This window comes from Pollicipes pollicipes, unplaced genomic scaffold, assembly GCF_011947565.3.
Source record: "Pollicipes pollicipes isolate AB1234 unplaced genomic scaffold, Ppol_2.1 Scaffold_7231;HRSCAF=8579_pilon_pilon_pilon, whole genome shotgun sequence".
Lineage (NCBI taxonomy): Eukaryota > Metazoa > Arthropoda > Thecostraca > Pollicipedomorpha > Pollicipedidae > Pollicipes > Pollicipes pollicipes.
In genome coordinates, this window is record NW_023597034.1 from 25939933 (window position 1) to 25957559 (window position 17627).

At 49.0% G+C, this 17627-nt stretch overlaps 1 protein-coding gene across 1 annotated transcript in view; it reads left to right on the forward strand.

Annotated features, from left to right (window-relative positions):
• Window positions 1–13197: 13197 nt before the first annotated feature.
• LOC119109295 (multiple epidermal growth factor-like domains protein 6) overlaps window positions 13198–17627 on the forward strand; it is a 32982-nt gene continuing 28552 nt past the window's right edge. Inside the window, exons 1-2 of the mRNA XM_037232893.1 lie at window positions 13198–13366; window positions 14504–14610. Of these exons, the coding sequence (XP_037088788.1) occupies window positions 13209–13366; window positions 14504–14610 (265 nt within the window). The 5' untranslated portion in view covers window positions 13198–13208. The remainder of the gene's footprint in view (window positions 13367–14503; window positions 14611–17627) is intronic.

Below are 17627 nucleotides of genomic sequence, written 5' to 3' on the forward strand. Positions count from 1 at the left end.
TGAGTCTACGGCGCTCTGCAGGATGTTTTCTATGTTTGTAAATATTAATAAGAGTTACTTTTAGATTAATCCTACAATCTAACAGACTTAATTCCAATAGGTTTGATTTCTTTACTTGCATGTTTCATATCGCTCAGACATAGGCACAAAATACCACACGTAGCACAATTGTAGCTAAGAAATGCCACAAGCATGTTAACTGCGGTAAGCAGATACCCCAAGCATGATTACAGCAGGCAGATGCCTAGCTATGATTGTCTAGAATGACGGCCGATAGATTTGACAGTCTTATGACCGGGATACATCTACTGAAGAATTGTCCCAGCTCGACATGTTCCAGATAATGTATTTGTATCAGAGTCACTACGCGTGTCTCCGGCATCGGCTCGTCTCGGTGGCTCTGAAGTGTCCACGTATTTTGTTCGCCCCAATGCTACGAAGACCCTGGAACTTCAGCAAAACCGGTCCCATTCCATGCCTGAATCAATGACATAAACGTCTGAGAACGAACCTAATGCGGTGATGAAGAGCGACGGGGCATCGATGGCCACTTGGCTTGCTTATTATTTGATGGTGGCGAGGAGAGGGGAATTAGATCAGTGCGACTGATAAGGTTTGACAGCTTCCCTGATTTGTGGGATGAGCCTCACAGAAGGCCCCAGAGGACAGGGCCGTTACGTGACCGGTTCAGCACCTACACACCTAAAGTTTGTCGGTTTTATGCCATGAACAGTTTCGTCGTCGTCAGAGACAGCCCACCAATTTTTGGGCACCGTGTGATCACGGTAAATTTCAGACCGTTGCATGTTCTGAGGTCAAAGCAAATTAGTCTTTGGGTCATGTCGTCTCGGTTTATTTCGAGTCAGACGATATCGGCAATGAACGCGTGCACGAATGCATCATATCCGACACCTTCAGGTGTTTGAAGTACGGTTGTATTAATATCCCACCGATAAGCGCCACTTACTGTAGCATTCCGGGATGAACTTAGAACATTACGTCCATAACAACATCAATTTAGATAAACGTGCTTGGTGTTATATATCAAGACGATGGAGCTTGATATCATCACACGTGACAACTAAGTCACGGCAGTGTACACACTAAAGCATTTAGAAGTGTGATGCCATATTGATTAATAAGTGAAGCCACATATGATATGGGTTTATGGGGTTGAATTCTTTCCCCGTTACGGTGCCACTATCTTCTACAATGACTTACAAAGACCACTTAGGTTGCTCATTGCATTTGCGAGGAACATTATTCACATAGATAAGCCAGTAGTAATAGCCTTATTCGTCGGAGAAAAAAAACAGGAAAATTGAGATATAGATGGGTTAATATTTCGGCACATGCCTTTATCGAAACGATAGTAGAAGCTATTGCTGCTCTTCTGCCATTGTTTCGATGAAGTATGTTGACGAAATATCAACCAATCTTTATCTCCATTCTCCCGGTTTTTCTCCGAGGAATAAGGCTGCTGTCACTGTCTTACTTACAAAGACAATGCTAATCGCAGGCCGATCGCAGAGGCTTTATCTTCTGCATGTCGATCAACCATACTCAAAAAAGTAAATCGGTAAATGACGCACAGTGACTATGTGAAGTTAGCCATTCAACAAGACAGTATGAAGCTGATTGCCCACTGTGAAGAGAGCATTAAAAGTAAAGCCAAAACAGCACTTTGTTTTTTATCGGACGTGAGACGCGGGGATGGCCCAGGTTTCGGGTGGTCCCCTGCCTGCCTATTGCTACTCTGCCTCAGCAACCACATAGTTTCAGAAGTGATCCGATTCTGCTGTCATCTGGCGCCGTCGGTGAGGCCTTCTTCAGGCGGCCTGAGAAACATAAAACAAACCGCCTGTCGTATTTAATCCAACATCACACACGAACTCAAGCGTTAGCCTCATAAATGAAGCATCAGATACGCCACATTTCCGTTACACTCGGCGCTGTGACGGGGGCGCTTGACGGCCCTGAGACTTCGCTGGTGCTCAGCTCCGGTGGCGCGTCATCTGTGGACCGAGGCGCTGCCGCGGCACCCGTTCAGATGGGACGTGACGTGGCGTGAGATCTGGCCTCCCGCGCACGTGAGCCGAACGCGACGCAGGGGTGTATCCTCGGCTATCAGCGGGCTGAGGGGCATTCCTCGGTCGTCAGACGCATCAAACGGTAGCCGTCTCGAGAATGATTGGATCGCGATTCGTCTACTGATCTTGGAAATAATTGGAGCAATTAGAAATAGGGTTATGATCTACTCAAATGGGTAAACAGGAATACTAATTCCTTAAACCGCGTGAAAGCCGAGACCAACTGGAATGAAGATAAAATCGGCATGTCATATTACGCCCGTAATGTTGGGTTACTTTAAGATCGTGTTTTACATTTCTGCGAGGATTTGAACTGAAATAGCCATTTTGAAGACTTTTCGATGCTGTTTGCAATTCTGCTATTATTAAAGACATAGCCCCCTCTAGTTTCTGAGCCACACACCCGCGAAACTGGGGAAAGGTATGTTGGGAGAGTATTTCAAAGTTACCTTGGCATTCATGACAGCGTGATAGCGTCATATCAATTCCTGCCATTCCATACGCCATGCGGCGATCAGGCCAGAAAATATGATTGCCGAGGCGTTCATATCTGGCGTTCGTGAGCGCAACCTACAGACACAACGACCGTCAATTGGCTCTCAATCAATGTCGCGCAAGGTACGATGGCGTTATCAAACCATGCGCATTGAGGAGCATATTTACTAGACAGAGGATTGTGCTGTCTAGGGGCAGTCTTTTTCCTCTTAAAAGGCGTGCCAATAGTTATAAGTGAGCTTGTTTCATCATGTCTGATGCGTTGCTTCAATGTCTTCAAATGTGATACATGCCCTTTAAGATGCATGACTGCGCTTACTTCCCCCGCGGACGATACCACCCCGACACGTAAGATGATATGTGTATGATTGCCCTCACTTCCCCTGCGGAAGATGCCTCAACACGGCGAGAGATAATGTGTATGATTGCCCTCACTTCGCCCTGCGGAAGGTACCTCGACACGGCAGATGATAATGTCCCTCCCAACAACCCCAGTCTGCAAGGCACATCCACGGCTTCGCCGCACATCTGAGCTATTCGGGGTTAATCCGGTATTAACTGTGTAACCTTGAGCCAGCTGGCGACGTTTGTCACAGCAAGTCCTCGCGAAGCGCGGCAAAAAGCGCCTGCCGACAAAATATGACCCTTTGTTTTGAGGTCAGTCAGCTGCACTCTACAAATCGCACGCGGAGCAGCCCGGCCCACGGGTCATTAGTTAGTGCTCTGAGGTCACGGACCGCCATCGCTACCGCCAACCAAGCGGAATACCGACGTCGTGTCCTTGGCTCGGGCCCAGATATCCCTTTGTCGTTCGGGGTGTTTGTTGAGCTGCTGTCATTTTGTGCCGCCGAGAAGTCACGGCTTTACTGCGGGCCGCGCGACGTTGGAGATGTTTGTACCTTGTAGACTTTGGGACTGCTGTTCGGCACAGCTCATGTGGTGCATCAATTTATGCACAGTGAATTTGCATCTGTGCACATGATTATTGTCACATATATTCATTTAGGACCATGCCTCAGTTCGAACAAAACGTCTCCCCCGGCACGACTCCTTTGAAAAGGTGTTGCCTACGAGGCCAGGCATTGGCCTGATTTCATTTAATTCCTGCCTTCTCTCTTTGTATTCAAAAGCGGACCTAAATCGCCAGCGCACGTAACGATCGGGGACGTGGTGCATTTCGTTCCGTAGATTGGTGCATTTTCCGAACGGTGCGCCACTGCAAGGCTTAATCAAGGATCGCTGGTAGATTTGATTTGATTTTTAGTTTTAACCTTGGTGCACCTCGCTGGCGGTTTTCATGCTATGATATACCAGGTCACTGCCCTATACCATCTGTTTAAATGGATGCAGTAACTGTGGAAACCTAGAGTTCCGTGATACTTCTTGGCTGTCTGTACACATCTTATTGTCTGGCAGTCCAAAGTTGCACTGTGATCCCATGGTACCGTCACTAGTGTCCGTGACCCCTGCAAATTCGCTAGAAGTCAATGTCATATTAAGCCAATGATGCGGTAATAACACTGGTGCTGGTGCAAGTCTTTCAAGGCCGAGGTCACACCACTTAACCTCATCTTGAAAGCTGTCCTTAATAATGTCAGTAGACCTCGCCAGTGCAGCGATATGATCGCCGCACTGCGATATCTTGTGTGTAAGGTCATCCGGAATGACGGCCATGGAACGTCATTGAAAGGTTTTAGGTGATCTTAAATGGTATCAAATGACGGCATGATGGGATCTAAGCCAGAGAGATGTCAAGGAGGGGATATGCCAGCTCAGGTCGAGACAGTAAAACGTTGTTTGACCTCGGCTGACCCACTGTTACACGTCATCAGAAGACCATTGCTTTAAATGACTTAAATGAATGTTGCAGATCACCTGCAACGATACCGCTCCGTTGCGTGTGTGTGGGGGGGGAGGGGGGGGGGGGGTGCGTGCGTGCGTGTGTGTGTGTGTGTGTGGGTGCGTGTGGGTTGTGGGTGGGTGTGTGTGGGTGTGTATGTGTGAGTTTTTATTTCCTGTCGTTCTTCTAGCAGGTTGGGCGTGAAACCGGCAGGGAAATCCCACCCCACCTCCACGCTGCGGAACATGACGGCAGCCATGAGGCTGACGAGAGCCAACCAGCCTCAACGACATGCATTTGAAATTTAAAACGGATTCATTAAACCAGTAACAACTGAAGCATAAAACTCTCTGATTCAACCGTTCAACACGCATTTATCCTCCCGGCTACGACCTGAGCCCAGCGTCTTATCAGCGAACCGGAGATGTAGCGGCTACCAGTGTTATTGTAACACGAATCGTCGTCACGGTATGTTCCCACTTGTTATACATTTCACCACTTCTACAAACAACTAGCTCAAAAAATATACGATCGAAGAAACATAATGTAAAACCGTTTCTTCAGGTTTATTTTTCCAGGTAGCTTGTGATGACGAGCTATGACCAATCATGTGAAAGCGTCACAGCCAATGTTGTTAGTTTATTTGTTAACAACGGCCTCGGATGGGAGCCAGGGGCACCATGATAGCTGTCGGGGATGTTGGCTTGATGCACTAATAGCGTATCATCACGCTCTGAAACTGAACTGGTACTTCATCGCACAGTACGCGGCCTCGCAAGCGCCATCGCAATGTGTGCCATGTGTGTGTGTTTTCCAGCCATGCCCCTAGCACTGACAGTTGTACAGGTTTCTGGGAAGTTTGCACGCACAACGGGCTCAACCTTCGTGACGACCTAAAGAAATTTACGTCCGTCTGACACCCACTGTCGGTCACATGTGTGACAGGGGACATGTTTTGGCATTTGGTGGGGAGACACTTTCGACATATGTTGGAGAAACAAGCTATGCAAATGCAAAACCGTCGAAAAATGTCATAATCAATTTATGTGGCTGAAGGCGGCTCCATGCCTTCGTGAACGATGTCGTATTCTGGTGAAGCGATGCAAGAGGGAACCATAATGATGGTATATATTCGTATCCTAATTGGATGGAACGCCGTCGTACGGGCAATGTGTCTGAGGGATCCAATGAGCGTCAAAAAGTTTGCAAACGTCAGCTGTGATCCACTTCATTTTGTTGAGATACGAGTCAACGTGAAGTAACCAGTGGGGCACTACCTGACACCACGATGTTGTCTCTTCGTGCAGCGGAGCAAGCGGAAACCGTTTGCAAACACAATGCGTTCAGTAGCCACATGTTTTATTTACTTACATTGGCGTTGCGAACTGTTTTGCGTTTTTTTCTCATGCATGTAGAAAAGATAGTAGCGAGTCATCTATACATTATTTGGTTAGGGTGCGTCTGTCTGTCTGTCTGTATGCCTGTCTCATTTTGCGTAATGTCGTCCACGGGCCGAACGGTGGGTCACTGAATAGTGAAACTTCGACACGACGCGCGGGCGCGCGAGGGAGTTTTCCACGGGTAGATTGTGAGTCGCCGCCGTCCGAGGTCCTGGATGGCAGGTGGCGGAATGACCGTTTTAGGCCGATCGGTTTTGCACGTGCGACGTAAAAATGTGACCGACGAGAGAGCCGACAAGCACCCGTTCGAAACTGGGGCCACTTCTCGGCGACGGGGCATCGCGTGGAATCGGACGTGCGTTGGCACGTGCCGCGTGTCATGTGTACAGAAGCGGCCAAGCTGAATTTGGGTCAGTTTGTCTGGTTTTTCACGTTGCATACCGCATCTCAGCAGCCAGAGTGCGTGGAGACGTGAATCGAATTCCAAAGTGTCGGCCGACATACCGTCGTCAATTCATGTGATCAGCACGAGTTTATGTGGCGCACGGTTGCGCCAGTATTCTTTGGGCAAGCCAGGAATGTCGGCATTTTGAAAAACGGTGCCGAACACAACACGTTGTCGTTGAAAACTGCAGCCAGAATCACAGCTAGACTCACATCACCGTCTGCACCGATTCATTGTCTACATTTACCACTTTTTCATTTGTCATTTTGTGCATTGTCCCGTCCATACATCATCTTTTACTAAAACGGTAGCAACTCTACATTTTCGCGTCCTCAAAATGCCACCGGTCAACCACCCAGTCGTCAGTAAGACGACGAAACGCGTACGTGTCGTATGGTGCCGGCGTCCGGCAGCTGTCGTTCATTCATTCATTCATTCATTCGTTGTGGCGAAATCAACCACAGAGATGATCTAATGGATTACCCGAACTCCTTGCTTTGAGGAAGGCCAGAGAAATGACACACAGAAAAAGAGGTGGCCGAAATGGGGTGGTGACGATCCTGGACGGATGGATCACACGGTCGGAGAACTGAGAGAGGGTGGTGACAATCCTGGATGGATGGGTCAGACGGTCGGAGAATTGAGAGATGGTGGTGACAATCCTGGATGGATGGTCAGACGGTCGGAGAACCGAGAGAGGGTGGTGACAATCCTGGATGGATGGGTCAGACGGTCGGAGATCTGAGAGAGGTGACGACAGGAGCTCAGGGTGTGTCGGGAGCATCACAGGCGGCTGGGGCTGGTGGGCGGCGGTTTACTGGGTTACCCGCCGGACGGCCAGACGGAAGTGGCTTATCCTCCAGTACCCTCGGATGTAACACAACAGGTGGCAGCAGTGAAGTATCGGGGGACGCAAAAAGCGGCTGTGTGGAATGCGAGCGGCGCCACGGGAGTGCCGGCCGCATGCAGCGGACCAGTGGCAGAGCACTCAGACAAGGTGAACAGAAACAACAGGATGCCTGGTAAAGGAAGGCATATGGGAGCAAGACGAGATGAACATTCATGGAATGGAAGGTTTCAAAGACGGAATGTTAGCTCCAGGCTGCAGAACAGGAATTCGGGACAGGCTTCTTCGATAAACGTGAGGAATGCTACATGGAAAAAGGACATGGAGATTTAATTTTGTTCACGTCGCAGCAGTTTTGAGTAGCAGCCAACCGGCAAGCTAGTTTCGTGGCCATGCACCCATGGCATGAGCCAGGTGTGGTTCATGCTGCAGGCAGCGCCAATACTGTGCCATCGTCGCGCTGTTATGCAGCTAGGTTTAGAGCCCTGCGCGCTTCTGAATGCGGCCTTATATGGCGGAGTTCCGCCAGTTGGATGGCTATTGAGTCACCCCAGCCCTGAGTGTCTGCGGTTTTATGCGTCCGCTTTTACTATCATGCGTGCCGCTGGCCAGAGCGCCGACGAGCATTCTCGTTTGTTCGTGGGCGTGGGTGGCAATTACCAGCCAATTCGCGGGCATTGCGCTCCACTCTGCAGGCCGGCCGCTCTTCCGGCTGCGCTTACCATGATCATGTGGCGCCCGCACGCCAGGGCTACGCTCTGTGGCGCGGCGTGATGAAGCTGTAAACGCGCGCGCGTCACGCTCCGATGATAGGGCTGTGGGAGGGTGGGCCGCAAGGCATGCAGCCGCAGTTTGCCTGTCTCATCACTGCGCTGACTAACAAATGTAGCGTTTGAGACTTGGAGGCTCGGTGTACAATGCTCGTCCTTAGGGCTTGTTCGGATAGGCTGATGATTCCTTTTTAATAACGTCACTGTGAACAGCGCGTCGGCGCTGTCCTGTCGAATGTGCCCCGCACGTCAGTTGTGCGTTCTTCGTGGCCTTGTAATATCATCAATAAATCATTTCCAAACGTTACGACAGGGTTAATATCAAATTATCACTAAAGCTGAGTCTATGGTCCTCTCACCGTCCATACTCCTGTGCTTGCGACCATTCTATGACAGAACTTAAACAATTTTCTAATGTCATCTAATAGCGCAATCCCCTTCCAGCAGCCATAGGTCCAGCAGGCTTATGTCGCTGGTTAGCACATGGTCCAAGTAGCGAGAATGTAAACCAACATCATCAGATGCATCAGACCTCCAGGACAATTGGCGTAACCACTGTGACCCCCTTGACACCGCTGAAACGCTGAGTCAGTGTGTCAATGCTCTTAAAAGATTTCGTCAGCGTCGTGGCTGTCGCCTCACACGTGGTCTGTCTTGACGGGGACTTTTGTGCAGACATCTGGTGTGCAAATGCGAATGTTGAAACTTTGTAGAGGGCGCTGTCGTCGCGATTAGAGCCGTGAGTCTTGATCGGCAGGCGTGATGAAATGGGCGCTAGGTCGTCCTGGCAACGATCTTTGTGTCTTAAAAGATCAAAACATTTGCATCGATGTTCGTTTTTGAATGCCGCGTGTTCATTTTGTCTCGGACTGCTTGTCTCTGACCAGTTACACGAAAGAGAAAGCTCGACAAATGCTCGAACGGATGGCCCAACGGCAACATTCGCACGACAGCGGAAGGTTTGGCCGATTTGTTACTCATTTGAGACCAGCCGTAAATCTAGGTGCCGGTCGGAGCAGGCGCTACGTCAGCAAGCTATTCAACAACAGGAAGCTGTCGAGAAATTACGCCCGATGTTTGAATGATGATCGTCTGTGTTCGAAACACAGATAATGCATCAGAGGCCTCTTACCGCTGTTGTAGACGGGAAGGCGAACTAAGTTGGGTGGTGAAGCCAGTTAAGAATTGAGGGTAGCAGTGAGCCTATCAATATGCTGCTTTCTAATGTAATATATGTACAGCCATGCATGGTATGAAATGCGATTCCAGAACAAAAAGTCGAATGGAGATAGCCTAATGGAAAGAGGACTAATAAAAACGTCAAACGTAAATAGTGGAAAGAATTCAATTCGAACCGAAAAAATAGAAAGGCATCTAGTCAAAAAGGGCAAAAGTGAAACTGGAAAACGATCCAAAGGGTAAGAAGCCATCTTACAGAAAAGCAGATTAGCATAAAAGTAAACAAGCAGGCAGTTAAAAGTTATGGCAGGAGCGTCACCGAGATATGCCGCCTAGCATGACAGGGAATGTCGCCCGGGCGCACTAGATGCGTCCGCGGATCCAACAGGGTTCGCCAGCCCACATCCCTGGGCCTTCTAACCTGGGTTCGCTCGCGCTCACCCGGCAGACGCTCCCGGCGGCCGCCAGCCCTCAGGACTTTTCGACCGAACCATGCGCAACGGGCACTGAAGCTATCAGGTGACCGATCTTGATCCGCCATGAGCGCCCTGCTAGCCTGTGCCCACGCTCCTGAAAATGCTCTCTCTAGTCATCGGTCAGGACGGTTGCGAGCAACAGAGGCGCCCACGGCGGCAGGTAGCGCACGGTGGCGGCGCCCGTTACCAATCCTCTTTTCGTTAGTCCCGGTCCTGAACCGACACCTGCCTGGTTCCCAATGTTGGTTACTGGTTTCACTTCCCCTCCTGAAGAGGAGATCTTGGATCCTGGTTCCGGCTGTTTTTTCATAAACCCCTAATGCCTGAATCCCATTGGATGTTTTACAAACACTGCACCCTGGTTCGTGGTCCGAGCTGGTTTTTCCGGGATACAAACATGATTTTTTTGGCTCCTAATGGTCCCTTCGCAAACACCGGACCATCGTTTCTGGCCCCCCATAGTTCTGTCACAAGAACCAGGGCCTGGATCATGGTTTCCATTGCTTCCTCACAAATACCTGACCCTGGTTTCTGGTTCTAATGATTTGCTCAAAAAACACGATATCCAAGGTCCTTTCTCTTACTGGCTGATTCGTAAACACCAAGTCAGGATGTTTCCCGCACGCATATGCCATTCTGGCATACTCACCAGTGATATGAACAAGGGCAAAGAGCAACATATACGTGCACTGTGCGAATCACAATTGTTGTTAACAATGCTTCCGGGTAAGTTCATGGTTCACGCGGATTCCTTTTGCTTTGTGCTATATCTCAATCCTCGCTGGATCCTCGGAATAATTATTGCCTGCATCCGAGTGCTTGCTTGATTCCTGGCCATGTTCCGGGATGGATCTTATCACTTGCTAGATCTCTCGGCATAATTCTACGCCGGGTATTGGTTTTGCTGGATCCTTGTGCACATTCCAAGCCGAAGTGTGGTTTTTGCTGGATCCCGATTCTCGCTGCTTCTCTCAGCACGACACAGTGCTGGTTTTGGCTTTTGGTGAAACGCTGATTTGATTCCGAACTGGATCCTGGGTTCTTTTGGGTTCGGTTCCCGAGAATAAATCCTGGGAACCAGGCACAAGTCTGCTCGTAGAATAGTAATGTAACGGTAAAGCCATGTTTTTTATGCAGTACTCGATTATCTGTTCCGATACCATGCGATACGTGTCCATGCTTCCTGTTTTTTTCTCTGTTCTTTCACACATGCAGAGGAGTACGCTTTAATATATAGGGGCGTCGAGCGATATGTTTGAAAAATCGGTTCAGAAAACAGTGCTTGTAACTCTCCGAAGTTTTTTATTGCACGGTTATGCTACGCCTTTGAAGCAAGACTCGCCCATCCACCGCCTTTTGACTCGGTTGCCTTTGAATCATGTTTCAGTATGGGCTCCTTCCTTGGCGTTTTTGGCACCTATCGAGTTTTTCTTTGTTCCTTTTTCCATGCTGCTTTTATTTCTCTTGTACTTTTGTCTGCTGCTTTTCCGATTACATTTCGAACCCTGTCGAATTTTATAACTATCGGCTTCTTGCCGTTCGACTTTATCCCTATTCGAATTGTATCCTTGGCAACTTTTTATTCATTTTTAATTTTTTGATGCGCCTTTCTCTTTGTCTACTTTAAATCGCTTTGCTTTTGTTTTTGAATCTCTTCTATCCCACTTTTTCATTTAACTTCTTATTCACGCATCATGAAATGCTTGCCTTGGAAGTTCTACCGATGGAACAAATATCATGCCCGTATCAAACACAGCTCAGTTAGGTTGAATGTGACAGTACAAGGGAGACACAAGCGTTAAACTCAAATGAGCTCAAGTTAATTGTATGGACATGAGTTTTTTAACGCATCATTGGCCTGGTAATTTACCCGTCATGTGATTATACTGAGTCATGTGAGATGACGTTTCTGCCAATTGTTTATCATTTTGCTTTATCAATGGTGTTTCCTTTTAGGGGGAGCAACTGCAACTCAAAGTGCCTGAAACAGTGTCCATAAACGTGAAGAGGTCTTCTTAAAATCGGTCTGACGTGGCTCATCAAAATTTGAGCTGCTAGTATCATTCCGAGGCAACTCCAGGAACGGGTTTTGGGAGGCAGTCTAGGACGAATCACGGACTGCTGACAGTGAATGTGCCGCCTTTGGTTGCTTTCTATATTTGACCGATGTTTTGACTGAGTTAGGCGATGTGTGATGCATGTGAACCGACGAGGGCAAACCCAAGAATGATACGGCAGAACTTTGTTTCCTGGTTAGCCACGTAAGCCTGGCTAAGCGATGTCTGGATATGACGTAATCCTACTGCAGTGGCCATGGAAAGCTGCCAGTGATGAAATGCGTACAGGCAACATATCGTGTGGAAAAGTGATTGCATACGCGGAGGCGACACCATGCAATCAGACCGGGCAGCTGCGACGGCTTGTTATGTGTAAATCATCCGTTGGGCAAAGTGGTTACGCTTTTCTTCTTTTCAGGCTACTGGCATCACGCACATCTGTGACGACAGTATTTTAGAGACTATTCAAGCACCAATGAGGTGACATGTGGCTGTATGGAGGGAATTAAAATGTTCTGATATCAAGATTTTGCCAGGTTTCGTACTGTTTGTTTCGATGATCTCCCCATTACAACAACATTGGTTTGCGTAATGTAAGCAAAATATCACATGAGCGGAGTGAGCAAAGTTAAGGAGGAAGGAGGGTCACGAGTTCTATTCCATTAACTGATTTTGTACACCGACAAAAACTGTTATGACAGTAGACTTCAGTGGCAAACGGATTGATCAACAAGAATAAATTGCATTTTCACATGCGCCACTCCCCCCCCCCCCCCCCCCCTAATAAAGACAGGCCGATGCTCTTAACCACATTTCTGGCATTATAAACTGGTTTATTTATCGTAGTATGTTACCGGCGAGGTAGTAAGCCCTAATGGTCTGTGCTTATAACCCCTGTCTGAGCAATTTGAACCTGCCACTGAAGTTTCAAAACCGTGTTACATCCTAGTTCATCTTGTGCTTCATGGCAGTATTATTTCTGTATGTTTCGAGCATTTACAGCATCTCCAGGCTATGTAAACCAAAAAATTGGAATGTTTACCTAGAGCTAAAACTTGCAACCAAATTTTATTCCCATGCACCCGTCGCTGACACAGCAACCGTTTGTGAGCAACGTGGGGGAGGCAAACAAACCACATCGCAAAAATTGTTCCGTCCCACATTTTCTGTCCTGAATTACCTATAAAAAACATAACTTGCGCATATCCAAAGAGAGTTTAGTTTCCGGTGGTCAGTTTCATGCACTCCGACACAATTGACTCCGTGGATCCGGAGATCTTATGGGACAAGGTACCCATCCTCGTTCTTCGCATATCCATTGATTTGACCACGATTTGTGCGTCAAAAGGTCGCAGCTGATTACGATATGTACTACCCTTTTGTAAATGTATGGCTTCAGTCGTTTCCTGACGAAGTTACAGAGTGTGCTTTGATGGAAACGTGATTTCCCCCAATCCTCTGTGGAAGACCATCTTAACCTCATTTGGTTGAAGTTTGATTCCTCTTCTGAGAACATAACTTGGCAATGTATTGTCTTGCAAGGAAAGTATTATCTAGCCATGGACATGTGTCTCATCATAAGCAATTTCGACGGCGATGCCATAAGAGAATGTTGCGATATTTCTCTCAAAAGGGCTTAAGAAACCCAGTCGGGCTGGGTCAAGTTTTTCACATTTGTATCTTATTTTCCAGGCCGCATGTGTGTGAGTACAAGGCGATCGAGTACCAGGATCACGACAAACCCAAGATATCCAAGTTTCGGCACAGGTCAGTTTCATGAATATTATTTCATTGGGAGGTGGATGCTTCAATGTGTCGTTGCGCCCAATGCACCTCTTTGGAAACTGATTTCAGTAAAACCCAGCGCATAGCGCCGTGAGGGTCCGCTCTCCACAGACGCGTGCCGCTGTGAGAGGCCGCTCTCCACGGAGGCCTGCCACTGTGAGAGCCCGCTCTCTACGGACGCGTGCCTTTGTGAGGGTCCGCTCTCCACGGAGGCGTGCCCCTCCTGATCACGGCCGGCGTCGGGAGGGTGTGACGCACGCACCTATCGTGGTGCCAGTCGCCATGTTTACGAGCACGCCTGGACAGCCGCCTTCCCCGATTAACGCCGCGCTTCATTATCGTTTAATTAGGCAAAGGCTTACCGAGTGACGCCCATGAGCTCCACTTGCGAAGGTCTCCTGCTTGTTTATTCAAATTTGTTGGAAATGGGCCGATTCATAGCCTTGATAACTAATTGACGTGATTGTTTATAGTACGTGTTTCGATGAGTGACAGCGATAAACCGTGCAATAAGTCATCGAGGCGTTAGGCTTTCGTAACTTTAGAAAATACGAGCCTTTTCCAGCTATGTCTAACATAAGCAAAGTAAGCTTCTAGGAGACGAAAGAACTCATCACATGTGACCAAAGACGACCGCTGACGTCCGGAATGCGTGCCATTTGCGCCTTGACACGAACCAATGAATTCGCTCAAACCATGTCAGACATGGACGCTGAATTTGTTACCGTCAATATACATAATGTACGTATTATATCTACACATACATATATATATATATATATATATATATTATATATGTACATATATATATATATATATATATATATATATATATATATATATATGTGTGTGTGCATGTGTGTGTGTGTGTGTGCATGTGTGTGTGTGTGTGTGTGTGTGTGTGTGTGTGTGTGTGTGTGTGTGTGTGTGTGTGTGTGTGTGTGTGTGTGTGTGTGTGTGTGTGTGTGTGTGTGTGTGTGTGTGTGTGTGTGTGTGTGTTGCAAACACTGCAAGACATTAATCAATTAAGGCGTTAGCAGTGCACCAGACACAAATGGTTCCCTCCTTCCCCTCGTCTCCCGCCGTCCATGACCAGGATGCCGCCACTTCTTTCGTCAGAGGCTTGCGCGTGTTCCGGTACGAGAAGGTGTTCCGGCCGCGGCACCACACGCTCTTCATCTGCTGCGCCGGCTGGGCCCGCTCCGACACGGAGGGCTGCGTCATTGGTGAGTGCTCCCACACAAACCAACGCGCCTTGTTGAACACGGACGGAACCGCTGCCACTGAGCACTGAGCCATGTGCGAGTACCACTGGTATCGCCCACACACAGGAGATGGGTCACTGGTAAGTACTTGTGGCTAATGTATCCTGCGGTGCGCCGCCCGAACAGCCCATACGGGTCGTCCGATTGGTGAACGCAGGCACGAGCTGAGATGCTGCGCGCCGGTGGAGGCCGGAGAGATCCTGCTGGTGTCATGCTCGCAGCCTGGCCGGCGGGTGAGTGACTCCAGTGAGGTCGTTCGACAACGATGACTTTGTCGACGGCAAACAATATTCAGTTGCGAACGCCGGCTGTTTTATGCAGCGCTGTGTACTGTGACCGGCGCTGTTTTGACTGGCGTGTGGATACGATGCTGTCGAGTCACAGTGTTTGTGTTGCGTGCTACTTGGCGAAGAAGTTAAGGGCTGTTATACGGCACGCGAAGACTGCATTCAGCCCATTTATGTAATGGTGAGATAATCACGGTGCATTTTCGCGGAGCAAAATTGGTGATTGGCTAAACTTTACTCTCGGTCATCTCGTCTCTGGTATGGTAATAAATCATTCTGCACATGAAAGTCGGTAGTTGTGCCCGGCCTTAAACCGCGTTTTCGCCGTTGGCAACGATTCGAGTCCTTTTTGCAGATTGATCTATTGGGCGTCCCCAGTGTTATCAGCTGGTGCATCGGAACGTCCAGACAGACGGTCCATAAGGCTTGCCATGGTGCCCTCCAGCCGCCCAGACGGCACACAGACTATACCCTCATGCGATGCTGCATGTAAGCCAGCTAACCGCCCTATATTAGCACGATCGGTAGCCCACGGCACGCTGAATTAGGCACGACGGGGGTCACAATCGCCGGTGTGACGGTGCAGCGTCATGCAGGGGGGGGGGGGGGGAGAGTAGGGCGGCACCGGCGTGTCTATCGCCAATCACAAGAAGCTTTTCTCGAGGCTGGAAAACCCGTGGTGCTCCTTTTATCGGTGTAGCTACCTTTTCGGTTGGGTTCAGCTCCAAGCAACACTCCCTCCCCGCCCCAACCCACCCCGACCCCAAATTTGTAGAGCAAGTTGATCACATCGGAAGAGAAACCCGCCTCGTGTGCGTTTTGGATAGCTTTTGGTATTTTTCCCGTTCAGCCCCCGTCCCCCAACCTATTCTACGAAACCATAGCCCTGTCTGTTGTTGTTTGTCCACATCGCCACTTCCTCATGCTCCTATCGATGTGTGACTTCCTATCAACAGAAGAGGTGTGCTAAAGCTGTTTACTCTGGCATTGAGCTGTGGCAGTGTTTACAATAGTAATAGTCTGATGGCAGTCCACTTGCGAGGCGTTCGCGAGGTGCTTGGATCTTACTCAACCATGGCTTAGATCCGAAAAGAATCGCTATCGTCTCGCTTCTGATATCTGTATGTCTCGCATCAAGGCTTCAATGCATTGCTAAATTGAAAAATGGGTCTTTAGTTCACAACTGTACATATGTGCATCCATAGGACAATTTAGATTTTTGTTTCACTGAGGGGCGTGGTCTCTAAAAATGAGTGGGGGCTGAACAGCAAAAAAAAACTGACTAAAATTGAGCTCATGTTAGCGGGTTGAAGCCCCCTCCCCACACCACACCATAACTAAATAGGAAACTGCACCCCTGGTTCCATCGTGACATGCATAAGGTAGTTTCACTAATTGATATGCCCTAAATTTCACTTTATGTTCTTGCGCAGTGAGAGCTTGCGCGCAGTATCGATGTATGAAACCGATGAACCGCGAACAATTCAGGTGGATCCTCAGGCAAACTAAACGGTGTCAAGGATATCTACCATACCATGGCGTTCCCAAACGTGACCGACGAGCTACCCTGTCAAGGACTGCTGTGGATCATGAAGCAGAAGGCTTGCGCTTTTAAGGGGAATAAGGCGAATGTAGACCGCAGAATGCATTGGGACTGTTGAAAACACTGTAAACGGGCGATCTGTGCACTGTGTACTGTTCCAGTTTTGAAAAGGACGACCACCACAGGCCCTGTAGGCTAAAAAATGTTAAAACTAGATTATCGATACTATCGAAGCTGAAACCCAGCTGAGGAGATCGAGTCTTACACTTCGTCTCGACTGAAACTCAACTGCCTGCCGGCGCGGGGACCATCGTCTCGCAGAGATTCTCCGCACTACAAGGAGCATTCGGTCAGAAATCCCCAGAGCCCGTGGGGCATGACCGTTCCCCGAACAACATAAAGAAGCTTCTGGAACTATCGGCTGGTAAACATGGGATATGAAAGTATTTAGTCCTATGAAAAGAACACTCTGATTTAAGCTATGAGTCGCGATGGTACTTAGGCGTGTTTGGCAATCGACTGGTCTCATCTTTCCGTTGGCGTGCTTTCCAAGAAGAAGATCATGAACAGCGTACGTTGCAAGAGCCGTTTTGTCAGCGGAACGTTTTTGGCAACCGACCATCCCCAAGTACAACATCAGCGCCCATGGTGAGATCCCCTGGTCCATGGCCACACCATGGCGCCACGTGTTCCCTGAACTAGGCGAGAAAGGCACGGCACCGAAGCGAGATGGCGGAGAATTCGCGCCGAGCCGTGTACACGGACGAAGATCGGTCTGGCCTGCGGTGGGCCGACTGTTTTGTCATACAAGATCGGTCTGCCCTGCGGTGGGCCGACTGTTTTGTCATCCAAGATCGGTCTGCCCTGCGGTGGGCCGGCTGTTTTGTCATACAAGATCGGCCTACCCAGCGGTGGGCCGACTGTTTTGTCATGCAAGATCGGTCTGCCCTGCGGTGGGCCGACTGTCTTGTCATACAAGATCGGTCTGCCCTGCGGTGGGCCGACTGTTTCGTCATACAAGATCGGTCTGCCCTGCGGTGGGCCGACTGTTTTGTCACACAACAATCGCAGCGGCGTGTTGGCGTCGGCAGCCGCTGGCCGGTGTTGATGTTTGGGCGGCGCCCATGTCGCGCGTCAGGAGCGTGTTT